The 13231-nt window shown below is 44.7% G+C and overlaps 1 protein-coding gene across 6 annotated transcripts in view; it reads left to right on the top strand.

Moving 5' to 3' along the window:
- Nucleotides 1–13231, top strand: part of ST3GAL3 (ST3 beta-galactoside alpha-2,3-sialyltransferase 3) — a 202292-nt gene that overhangs the window by 93272 nt on the left and 95789 nt on the right. For all 6 annotated transcript variants that reach the window (XM_058717707.1, XM_058717706.1, XM_058717712.1 and 3 more), the window contains one exon: nt 10815–10857. In XM_058717707.1, coding sequence (XP_058573690.1) covers nt 10815–10857 — 43 coding nt within the window. The remainder of the gene's footprint in view (nt 1–10814; nt 10858–13231) is intronic.

Raw genomic sequence — 13231 nt, 5'->3', positions numbered from 1 at the left:
TTGGCCTTTTAGAGAGAGAGGTTTCATCACTAGGTACATACACACTTGAGTACATAGCCCCCTTTTGTTTATGTCCAGTTTCTGAACCTTCTAGGAGTTTATGTGAGCTCAGAACACTGACCTAGTCCTTTGGAATGGAAATGGAAGAGTTAATGGTTAATTTCGGAGACCTGAGTCATTTGAAAAAGCACCGTGTGCATTCACAGGTCTGACTTGGTACAGGTGCAGGAGGAGAAGAGCAGATATTTGCATTATCCATGCCACTTCCCACCTGGAGCCAGGCAAAGGACACACATGTGCTCCTCGGCCAGGGGGTTTTGTTGAGCTTTGCAGCCTGGCTAAGGCAGGAAGCCCAAACCACCAGACTAAACATCTCTCCTTCACTGCATAGCTGTGGGCTTGCTGCTTTGACACCTGAGGAGAGAATACCTTCAGGTGCTGGGGGTGCTGTATATGCACATCAACCTACATTATGCCTGGCTGACTGGTGAGTCCCAGAGTCTTCTGTACTTACTACAGATTTGGGATCAGTGGACTGTCAGTGAGGCCCAGGCTTTACTGCCAACTTCCCCAGATGTGAGTTGACGCTGAAGAAATGCTCAGACTAGCATTTCCGTATTGTAAAACCGAATTCACATGCAACTTCGAAAACACATTCATAAACAGTGAGATGCTCTGCGATCTGCAGATTTGCCTTGCGCAAACCCGACGGTAGGAAGCTCTGCTCCTGCGTCCCAGAGCATTATGCCTCGGCCTTCCTGATTGCTTTCTCTGGTTTATATTTCCTGAACACTAGACTTAAGCTTCCCTGCCAGTCCCAGAACTCTGTGAGGAGCTGGGCACAGATCCAACCACCAGTACCAGCTTACGAATATGAGAGTGGGGTGCTTGTTGATAAGATCCCCGGATGTGCTGGAAATGGGCAGTCAGAAGCCTCAGAAAGTCTTTGTGGAGGAAGTGAAGTTTTAGGCTATTATAAATGCCGGGAGGGAATTAACCTTGGCAAGTGTGGAGTCCTCAAAAGGGAACCCCAAGGTATAAGCCAGAAACCGATACAGGGGAGGAGTTTCCCCAGAAGAGCGGGGCAGCCTCTGCATAAGCAGAGGTGACTGTGATGCAGTTATCTGTAGGGCTGGGAGCAGAAGTGGCCAGAGCACTGCAAAAGGTGGTGGGCTAGTGACAGATGAAGCCACTGATGCCACCATTGTTACGCTCTTAATGTTACCCCCTTGCAAGGGGTGGAGGAAGACAAAGAATCCAGGTCTTGGGGTTACTATTAGGCTCTCCTGGTCATTAGGTCACTCCCTTCATTCTTCCATTTGCTTAGCACATTTACGGAATACCGCCTCTCTACCACACCCCATACGAGGGGCTAGAGATACAGATACATATAGTTAGGATTGTTTAATTGCAAGCAACAGAAATTGAACCCAGCTAGTTTAAAAGAAAAAGGAATTTACTGGAAGGATGCGGGTACCCATAGAATAAGATTAAGCGTCAAACAGCCGGCCCTCAGAAAGGACACAAAGGGCAGTGCCAGGAATCTAGATTGCAACCAGCGGTCCATTTTCTCAGCATCCTATTTCTCTCCCCAGTGCCACGCCGCTTAAGAGAGAAGGGTCCGACTAACCTAGCTGTTGTCGAGTGCCCCCACTCTGGACAGGCAAATCCCACTGACAGTATCACCACTTGACTGCTGTAGAAGAAATTCAAGCGACTTGTTTCCAAAGGGAGGCAGAAGTGCCGTGAGGGCAAGTAATCGTTGATGCTCTAACGCTGCGTTCGAGGAGCATGTAAGAGTGGGCACATCCAAGGCAGGAGGGTCAACAAATGCTCTTCTGAAAGAGAGTACGTTTGAACTACAGTCTAAAGGATAAGCAGGAATTGACACGAGTAAAGAGATGAGAGCACATTTCAGGCAGAAAAAAGCTGCTTCTACAGAAGAGTCCTATGCCGAGGGAGCTCACGGCTTATGCAGGGAACTGAAGAAGGCTGGGATGGCCTGAGCAGCAGGCACAGGGGGCAAGATCGCGGAAGATGGAGATGGAAAGGTAGCTAAAAGCCAAGCCATGAAAGGTCTTGTGGCTCTACAAAAATACTTGTTAGATTTTGCTTCGGTGACAACCAAAATCGTGAAGGATAAGTGGGTGTTTGCCAAGTCAGCAGGCTGAGGGAGGGCATTACAAAGAGAGGTAACGTGGTCTGAGTAGCTCTCAGGCATAGAGGCTGCACACGGAGGAGTGATGGAAGGTGAGGCTAGGGAGACAGGTACAGAGTGAGAGGTGGCTGTGTGGTCTAAGCAACAGTGCATATGCGGCAAAAGCAGTGGCCGTGGTTTAGGGAACAGGATCTGTATTTAGAAATGAGAAAGAGTATACCAAACATGTCTGTCTTGAAGTACTGAATGGCAATGGCACTAGCAAACAAACAAAACAAAACAAAAAACGTGGCTGGGGAACAGGGTGCACATAAATCTGATTTGCGGCATTCTGAGTTTGCGGTGACTGGATCATTTAGGAGCAATGCGTAGGAAAGAACCAATGTGGAAAGGGGTTGGGAATAATGTTAAAATTTTTTTTAATGTTTGTTTATTTTTGAGAGAGAGAGACAGAGCATGAGCAGGGGAAGGTCAGAGAGAGAGAGGGAGACGCAGAATCCAAAGCAGGTTCCAGGCTCTGAGCTGTTGGCACAGAGCCTGACACAGGGCTTGAACCCACGGGCCGAGAGATCATGACCTGAGCTGAAGTCGGACACTTAACCAGCTGAGCCACCCAGGCGCCCCAGGAATAATGTTTTAAGTGAAAGGAAAAGCGGTACAAAGGGCTGAAGATCGTAAAGATACTTAGGAGGCAAATAAAATAGTTCAGTTTGGTCAGAGCATAGACTTTGGCAGGGGCAGGGTGGCGGTAATATAGGGACTCCAAAAGTAAAGTTGGAATGGTCACTGTAGGTCAGATCCTAAAGGACCTTATGAATCAAGAGACTGGGATTCGTTCTTAGAACAGTAGAGGCTGTTCAAAGGTTTTAAGCAGGGTTATGACATAACCATGTTTGTCCTATAGAAAGATAGCTCTGATCACATCAGGAAAAATCTATTAGAGGGGGACAAGACAGGAGGCAGGAAGCCTAGCAGTAATCCAGATGAGAGGTAAAGCTGGCTTCTTAGAGAACAAAAATGAACAAAAGTAAGTGGGTTGGAGATCCATTTAGAAGATGAAATTAAAAGGACATGGTAATTCAAGCACTCCGATGTTTATAGCAGTGTTATCTACCATCGCCAAATTATGGAAATAGCCCAAGTGTCTATCAATTGATGGATGGAAAATGAAGATATGGTGTATATATATACAATGGAATGTTAGCCTTAAAAAAGAATGGAATCTTGCCATTTGCAAGGATATGGATGGAGCCAGAGAGTGTTATGGCAAGCGAAATAAGAGATAGACAAATACCATATGATTTCGCTTACATGTGGAATTTAAGAAACAAAACAAATGAGCAGAGGGGGAAAAAAAAGAGAGAGAGGCAAACCAAAAAACAGACTCTTAACTATACAGAACAAACTGATGGTTACCAGAGAAGATGTGAGTGGGAGGATGGATTAAATAGGTGTTAGGGATTAAGGAGGGCACTTGTTGTACTGAGCACTGGGTGGTGTATGGGAGTATTAAATCACTATGTTGTACACATGAAGCTAATATTACACTGTATGTTAACTAACTGAAATTTAAATAGAAACTTAAAAAATGGACATGGTAATTAAATAAGAAGGAAACAGAAATCAAGTAATTCTCTCAGGTTTCAAGCTTGGGCAGCTGGGTGAATAGTGGTACAATTCATTAAGGTCGGGAATACAGGAGGAGAACCAGGCTCTACAGGTATGTGAGTTCTGTGAATGTGAACTCTGTGTGGGGCAGCCTGAGTTTCAGGTGTCTGTAGGAGGTGGAAATGTGCAGCAGACAGCTGAATATATAAGTCTGGGACTCAGGAGAGGGGTTGGGCAGGAATGAGAGGTTGGGTTTGGGTGCAATGGAAGGATCGTTGGGCAGGCTAACCTGAATAGTTGAGTGGGGTGAAGTCTACCCTGGATAAGGAAAAAGCAAAGAAAGAGGGAAAACAACAACAACAACAACAACAAAACAGACAAAATATATGAAAAAATTTTTTCTGACATTGAACAATAGGTAGCACACGGCACTGGTCTCTGAAAGAAGAGGAACAAATGAGGTTAGCCCTATAATTGTCCAAGATAACAGCCTGGATGGAGTTTCCAGACCCCTGCACAGGGAAGAAGAACCCATACAGGATCCTAGAGTCTTCCTAAGAGGAAACAGATTTGAGAATTTGAGAGAAGGGCTGCCAGAATTCATAAGTACCAAAGAGGGAAGAGCTGCACACAGAGACAGCTCTAGAGATCTGTAGAGGGTCCCCTTAGACTCACTACAGTTCACACAGGGCTGGGAATAGTGGTGAAGCATCATAATACATGGGCATCCATGGCACATTCAGAAGGGCATTGCCCTAGTCGTGGGGCAGTGTTAGCAGTGGTGCAAAATTAGCCCTAGATGAAAGTCCATTTTGCCTCTCATCTTAATCCTACAAAGCTTGAAAGCAAGCCTTGAAAGGATCCAACTGTTTCCAAGTAATTTAACTGCACCTCAAAAATAAATAAAGAATGCACAAATATTCTGTGCTCAGCAAAGTAAAATTCACATGGCTGGCATCCGGTCAAGAGTGACCAGGCTCACCTGAAGCTACTATAATACTGTATGTTAACTATTCCGGAATTAAAAAGTGTGTGTGTGTGTGTGTGTGTGTGTGTGTGTATAAAGAATGACTAATTCAGAAAAGCATGAAAATACAACCCATAATGAGAAAAAAACAATAGAAATAAGCCTAGTGATAACACAAAAGATAGAATTAGTAGGCAAAGACATTAAAACATAGTCCATATCTTCAAGAAGGTAGAAGAAAGCATGAGAATATTAAGGAAAGACATATAAGATATGAAAAAGAAATTTAGAGGTGAAAAAATAGTGTTTGAGATGAAAACTATAATGAATGGGTAAACAGGCAATTCGACACTGCAGACGAGATGGGTAAACAGGCAATTCGACACTGCAGAAGAGAAGAGTAGTCAACTGGAAGATATTGCGATAGGAAGTATCTAAAATAATAAGAGAGCAAAATTACTGGGAAAAAGTAACAGAACATCAGTGAGTGGTGGGGCATCAAGCAGCCTAATACTTGTGTCACTGGAACTCCCCCAGAGAGGGGAGGGCAAAAAATTTTTTGAAGAAATAATGGCCAGAAATTTTTTCAAATTTGATGAAAACCATAGACCCATAATAGATCTAAGAAGCTCAAGGAACCCCAAACCCAAGAAAAGTGATGAAAAAAAACCACCACAGCACATCAGAAGAACTTCCCCCTCATGGCCACAGGGACTTGGCATCTGACAGAAAAAGCAGCTTCCCCTTGAAAGCCACAGGAAAAGTGAGGTCTCATATGGCAGAGCGGGGCTTCAAGTCTGCAAGGAGGTCGAGGGAGGTAAGCCAGAGCGCATTATGAGAAAGATTTTAAAAGGAGATTGGTGGGGCGCCTGGGTGGCTCAGTCGGTTGAGCAGCCGACTTCAGCCCAGATCACGATCTCGTGGTCCGTGAGTTCGAGCCCTGCGTCAGGCTTTGTGCTGACAGCTCGGAGCCTGGAACCTGTTTTAGGTTCTGTGTCTCCCTCTCTCTGACCCTCCCCCGTTCATGCTCTGTCTCTCTCTGTCTCAAAAATAAATAAACGTTAAAAAAAAAAAATTAAAAAAAATAAAAGGAGATTGGTCAGGGAAGAAAAAACCCACGGCAGAATGAGGATGGGAAGGAAAAAGTCCGAAGCCCATTTTAACAGTGGTCCATTTAATATCGTCCATGGCTATACCTATTTTCCGCGGAGACTGAGCTAGCTGTATGTTTTCCAAAGACTTCCTACTGTTCCCGAGAGCCTGCATTTGTTCAGGACGGCATGTCCGTTCTTCTGGTAAATTCTCCTAACCACATGTGTAATGTGGGAGTAGTAATTTTTTTACAATCCTTGCTTCCTGTCACTGTGATTAGAGCAGGTGTGAGAAACAGATGTACACAAGGCCACTCCTGGCCCTTCCCTGGGAGTTTTGCCATTTTGTGCAGAGAGACCGAGTCTCAGTCCCTTTCAGAGGCAAAGCTGAAGGTGTGTATCTGAAGGTTGCCAGCAGCATGTTTTCTAACTGAGGAAGGAAGTTGGTCAGGGGAGAGCAATGACTCAGGGAGGCGCAGTGGTGGTCCAGTCACTTTCTGTGGTCCCTGAAACCTTCTGTACCTTGACCCTTTCCACACTGGTTGCGTGAACCATTACATTGCCCTTTTTGCCTAGATTAGTACAACCAGTGTATTGAACGTCCAAGACACATCAGGAGATAATCAAAGCCGGTTTTATTTTGTCTCCCTATGCCCTCTTAAAATGTTTTCAGTGTGGGAAGTCCAGAGAATTTTTTGATATCAAGGAGGTACTAAAAATCCCATGGTCACATTGAGTCACCAATTCCAAAATTAGAGTATCTGGCCTTATGTAAGAGCCATAGCTTTCAATTCATTCAAAGCTACAGTGACTTCCCCTCCCTGCATTTAGGGCTTAGTACCAGCAGGTGCCTGACCCTGGGAAGGGGATGTGCCCTGCCTGTCATTTTCCCACTCCTCCTCGGATGCTGGTTGTGGTTTCTGACCTCTCTGGAATTGGTGGGGAAGGGAAAGAGACAATGTGAATAGAAAAGACATAAGATAGTGTCAGCGCTGTCTGAGCTGTTGAGTGTTTAAAACTAACGCCTGTGGGTGCTCTGGGAGGCATTTTGGAGACCCCTGCAACTAGGGACCTCTGCTGTACAGCTCCCCTGATGGAGGTCATGTACTTGCCCAAACCTTGTCACTCACTCCTGTGGCCCCTAGGACTCCCAGTGTCTGTCCCCACTGCTGTCTGCTGAGGCCCCTGGCAACCCTCTGGACCCGTGTTTTGGAAAGGACCTAAAACAAACCCACTCTCGCTCATTTATGCACCCTTTTTTACAACAAATTCCAGGAGTGCAGACCAGTTCCTGCATCCAGCCTATCTTGTGGCCTTTATACTTGTCAGGTAGAAGTCAAGCACCTAGAAGTCCACTGTGTTCCCCATTTTTTAAGGGTCAAAGTTAAGCTTCCCTCACCAGGCATGAGGGAGAGACAAGTACTCATTCTGCCCCTTAAGTGAGGAGTCCATAGCACTGCTCAGTCCAGGCAAGTTGTTCAAATTCTCTTTCCTTAACTTCTCATTGCTGGTTACTTTTATATTTGATGTAGGGAGGGCCTTTCAGATCATTTTGATTTGATATTTCCTTTGAAATTTTTCAGTTTTCAGATATTTCCTTTGAAAATTTACATCTCAGTCTAGAACCTCACGTTAGTGTCTGAAATTTATCATCCCAGAGGCTTGACTGAAATATTCTTTTTAGCATCCTGTTAGACTAATTTGATTTGGATTTATGACCATTGTGACCAAATAATCCTGGTAGTAACAGTCGACAAATATTTATTGAGCATCTACTGTGTGCAGCCACAAAAGAGAAATGCTTCCAGTCCTCACAGGCTGCCAGTCTAGGACAGAGTTTACAGATTGTTAGCCCACTGGCTGAATCCTGCCCGTGGACGTATTTTGGTTCATCATCATAATCTTTAAATTTTTCTTTTTTTTAAGTTATTTTTTTTTATTTTTACAGAGAGAGAGAAAGAACACAAGATGGGGAGGGGTAGAGGGGGAGGGAGAGAGAATCTCAAGCAGGCTTCATGCCCAGTGCAGAGCCCGATGCAGGGCTCGATCTCATGACCGTGAGATCATGACCTGAGGCAAAATCAAGAGTGTGACGCTTAACCAACAGCTGACCAGATGCTCCCCAAAGTTTTGTGGAATCTACTGCCAATAGTTACACATTGAAAATTTTTACCTTAAAAGATCCAGATTCTGGGGTGCCTGGGTGGCTCAGTTGGTTAAGCATCTGACTCTTGAGCTCAGCTCAGGTCTTGATCTCAGGGTCTTGAGAGTTCAAGCTCCACATTGGGCTCCACACTGGGCATGGAACCTACTTAAAAAAAAAAGAAAGAAAAGATCCAGATTCTTGGCTTTATAAAGTTTATTTATTTTGAGAGACATAGAGACAGCATGAGTTGGGAAGGGGCAGAGAGAGAGTGAGACAGAGAATCTCAAGCACTGAGAGTGCAGAGCCTGATATGGGGCTTGAACCCACACAACTGAGATCGTGACCTGAGCCGAAACCAAGAGTTGCACGCTTAACTGACTGAGCCACCCAAGTGCCCCAGATCCTTGGCTTAAAAAAAAAAAATCAAGATGTGGCAGTGCTGGGCCTGCATTACTGCCTGACATCGTCCGCTAGCGCTGGTGGAAACTCCTCGTTGGACAGGGCATGGAGTCTCCAGATGGGCTCCATTCCCTCGTGGCTCTGTGACCCAAAGGCAATGCCAGTTGCCATTTATCATTATTGGGCTCACGCAGTTACCTTTCCTCAAATTAACAGAATGAAGAGAAATATTTCTGGCACTCCTGTCTCTTAGCAAAAGAGAGAAAACAACAGTCCCAGAGAGCTATGAAGGGGATTTCTTTAGATATGCAGTGTTCTCATATGTTTAATATGCAATTAGTGTATGTGTCCGTAAAACAAAACTTAAGATGCCATTGGAAAATAACCCGCAGAGATAATCATGGCTACTGTACAAAAATACATGGTGAAAAAATACATTTCAACGGGATTTGTTTTTAATGCAACTGAAATCAGTAGTATGAGTTACTCTGGAAAGGTATCACATTCCCTCCTTCCTTCATTTGTGTTAGGTTCTTGCCTGGCCCCCAACATCTGAGTTTGCAACAGGGGGAGGGCATTCTCTGGAGTCTCTGGAAGGAAACAGCCAAAATGTGGATTCATTGTGTATCCAGTGAAGTCTTAGCTTGGGTCTGAGGAGCAGTAGCAGAATACTTGCCCCAAGGTTATGACCACATGGGGGGAAAGCAACAGGTGTTGGCAAGTTAATGAGATTTTCTTTTTTATGGAATGATAAGTAGGATTGTTGAAAGAGTATTAACCTTTGAAACTAACTCTTTTTGCAAATTTTGTTTTCACTTTATTTTAAAAATTGACACTTTTTTTTTTTTTTTTACTTTTATGAGTTCCTGATATATTAAGCAAAGTCTCCCATCTATTTATCTCAGTTCGAGCAAAAGCAGAATTATTTTGAGGAAAGGCTTTGACTTTCCTCCTGGGAGGCAAGCCTTCTGTTGAGCTGTATGTTCTATTCGGTATCTTCAATTTTAAGAAGAATTATTCTCTCACTGCAGTTCTGCTGTTTAAGAAAGGGTACAGATTTGGGCCTTGGTTGGCCTTGCTGAATGGCTCCTGTGAGGTACTTGTCAATATGGGTACCTTCTTTCTCTTGGCCATCATTCTTATTGAAGACTGAGTTCCTCGAAAACTTTGCTGCATGGCCTTTGCCATTTAGGTGTTTGGCCTTGGTATTCTGTTTTATCCTCAGGTTAAGCCAGGCCAACTGAGAACTGAATTCATAGACTGCTTTATTTTGACATAGTCAACACCACGCACACACAAACACACACACACACACGCTTTGCAAACATTGACCAAAGCTATAAGAAATAACCTCATGATACTTCCCTCAAGTCTTAGTAGCAGGGATAGCTGTGTTTCTCCTGGTTTATTTGATGAACACTATAAATCATTTCATCAGTGCTTCGCATTTAGCTTTAGCTGTGAGAAATCTTGGGGGTAAATCTATAATCTTGCTCCAGCCAGCACATAGGACCTTAGATCATCCAGTTTTGGTATTCTTATCCTGGCTGTACTATTTTTCTTATGCTTATTTCCCCTGTGGTCCCAGATACCAGATATCTTCCTTGTTTTATTCTTTTTTTATTTAGAGAGAGAAAGAGAGAGAGCAGGGGAGGGAATCTTAAGCAGGCTCCATGCTCAGCATGGAGTCTGATGCGGGGCTCAGTCTCACGGCCCTAAGATCATGACCTGAGCTGAAATCAAGAGGCAGACACTTAACTGACTGAGCCACCGAGGTGCCTCCCCCCAGATACCTTCTTTTTAAAAGATCTTGTACTTCATTACAATTTTGTAAAACTGCTTCAACCTCGTTTTAGGATGAGACAAGATATAAAGAACCTAAAATATTCATGATTTATCGTTTGTTGTAAACACCTTACAACTTATTTTTAGATTTCACTCTAAATTTCCTACCCTTTATGTAATCAGACCTGTCAGTTCCTTGTGCCTGTCATGAAGACGATGGGGTCATTGCCCTGGATTTGAGGACCCCTTGGCTGCCACATCTTCACTCCATAGTTAACACGGCTGCTCCAGCAAAAATTATGACTAGAGCTTAGAGGAATCAGAAATTGCTTCTAACCCTGTTACTTCTTTGGGGGTCCAGTTTTGCGGTTTAACTAAGTTTCAGTCAAGCACCACGTTTAAACAGGAAGGCAGTTATATACCAGCATAGGAACTGGTTGGCCTAGAGGGTCTGGGAAACACCTGGCATTGAACCTCGTCCTTCATAAAACAGGTGTTCAGCAAGAGTTCTGAGACTTGAATTTAGTTACGGCTTATGTATTTGGGTCTGTTCCTTGAGCAGTTGTCTGTCCCCATGATCTGTGTCTGGGGAATGTAACCTGCTAGTGTCAACAGTGGCTTGACTTTAGTGACATTTTCTGCTTTTCTGTTCTTTTTCAGAGTATGATCGGTTGGGTTTCCTCCTGAAGCTGGACTCTAAACTGTGAGTAGAACAAGAAAGCACCTTGACTCTGTGGTAGAGACGTCTGTGAGAACTGGGGTCCATCTTCGAAGGGTCACCTCCTCAGCCCTGCTTTTGTTGGGGGACTCCCTGGGACCTCTGCTCCCCACCCCCGCCATCAGCAGAATCTTGGAGCATGTTATAGTCTGCAGGGGCCCAGAGGGGATGGGATCGTGAGTGCAAACATGAAGCCTTAGATTTGGCTGGCACAGGGAGCTCCTTACAGAAGGAGCCACTGCCAGGTTTGAGGGACAAGGAGGCCCTGGGAAGGCTTCTGCTACAGAGCGGAGGATGGTTGAATTGTAGCAGGAGGCAGTGGCCTGTCAGAGATGCTCTGCGGCCTGATGTGCAAAAGACTGCTGTGATCAGGCTTCCTCTGCTGCGTTAGCTCCTGTCTCTGCCACTAGCAAACCCCCCGTTCCCATTTGCCTTTGCGTGTGCTTCTTCTCTGTGCCTGTAATTCCCTTTCCTTGCTGGTCTCCTGGGAAAACTCAAAGACTACCTCTTCCCTGCACAAAATTCACGATCTCTCCCCCTCTGCTTCCTGTGAATTTTCTCCTTCTGCCACTGATTATCTCATTGTAGTATAATGAACTATGTCATAATTATCAATTTATTAAGAGCACAGGCTTAGAGCCAGGCCTGCCTTGGTTCAAATCCCAGATTGCCATTTATTCTCTTTCTGATTTGGGGCAAGCTACTTAGCCACTGTGAGCCTCAGTCCATCTGTAAGAGGAGGACACCAATATACCTACTTCTTAGGGTTATTGTGAGGACTTAACTGAAGTGATTACTTCATAAGGGCTTTCAACTACAGAGAGTCTAATCCTTTCAGAATCCTGCTCTGTTCTGGCCTTCTTGTCCTTTCTAGCACCCAGCCAGTGCTGGTTTATGTTTGTGAGGTGCTCAGTAACCATGGCTGCATGGATGGATGCATGGATGATAGGTGGATGACCGTGCACTTCTCCAGTTAGACTGGGATGCCTTGAGATTGGACTGTGTCCATTCTTTGTGTTCATACCCTGCATGGCACCTCTCACATGGTTGATATGCAGTAAATGGTTGAAAAACTGCCTGTGGCTCCATTCTGTTATCAGGCACTTTTGTAGTCCCGTGTCCCCTGCCAGCACCAGACTGACATGAAAGATGGGCATTGTGTCTCCTTTCCTCTCTTGCATGAAGCCTTGCCCACAGCCGCTTGTGATGGTGATGGCTGTGCCTATATACAAGACATTGAATCTGGGGCTATTTGGCTTTCCCACTGAATTATCTAGCATCTAAACCCTTTCCCTGGCTTCTGGCATTTTGGCTTTCATGCCTCATACTGTGAATTCAGGCATTGTAATTCTTCCAGCTTTTATACATCACGGAGGCAGCCACGAGGGAAGGATGGTCTGCCCTTTATACCAGGCTAGTAGAGAGATGTCAGCTATATGTTAACATCTGGGGAATGGGGCTCAATTATGCTAGAAAGCCACAGCCTTCACTCTTCGAAAATTCTTAATTTAGTACTCTGGGCAAAAAAAAAAAAAAAAAAAAAAAAATCAAGTATCAGCTAAGCAAGTGAAATGCCACCAGAATGGAAGAGATGTAGTAATTTACCAAGTCAAATCACATTGATGAACAAAAGGCATGTTATTTAGGACATGTTAACTATGGTATTTAAACTGTCTCCAGCAGCGTAAGAAGGGGAATTAGGAGGACACTCCTGCCCTGTTGTCTCAACAGTTGGATGGTACACAGCAGGCTGATGTGCAGCTTTCTGGTGTGTACCAGGCCAGATCCATGAGCCATTTGAGTCAACTTGGTCTTTAGCCTGGGGAATAACTCACAAGTTAAGGTATAAGCTAGAACTTTCCTGCCTCTGATTGCAAAGACTTTTCCAATCCAGTGCTATCTTTAGAAGAAAGCACAGATGTGTGGAAACGGTCTTTACCTGCTTCCAAGGAGAAGTTTCCAAGTGGACGATTCTGGGTTTTGGAGTTGATCCCTCGGCAGTATCCAGATCTCCTCTTATGAAGTCACCTTCTACTGTGTTGTGTTCTTTTTTTTTTTTTTTTTAAATTTTTGAGAGAGTGAGTGTAAGCAGGGGAGGGGCAGAGAGAGAGACAGGGACAGAGCTTCCGAAGCAGGCTCTGCACTGACAAGCTGACAGCATGAGAACTCACCGACCAGGAGATCATGACCTGAGCTGAAGTCAGACACCCAACCAACTGAGCCACCCAGGTGCCCCTGCTGTGTTGTGTTCTAATTCTAATGCACAGGAAAGGACCTGAACTTGAATCAGAAGAACTAGATTTGAATTCTGCCCCTGCTGCTTAGAAATATGTGACCTTAGGGGCTCCTGGGTGGCTTG

Source organism: Neofelis nebulosa, chromosome 2, assembly GCF_028018385.1.
Source record: "Neofelis nebulosa isolate mNeoNeb1 chromosome 2, mNeoNeb1.pri, whole genome shotgun sequence".
Lineage (NCBI taxonomy): Eukaryota > Metazoa > Chordata > Mammalia > Carnivora > Felidae > Neofelis > Neofelis nebulosa.
The sequence above is the reverse complement of the archived record's forward strand: the minus strand, read 5'-3'. Positions and strand labels throughout refer to the sequence as shown.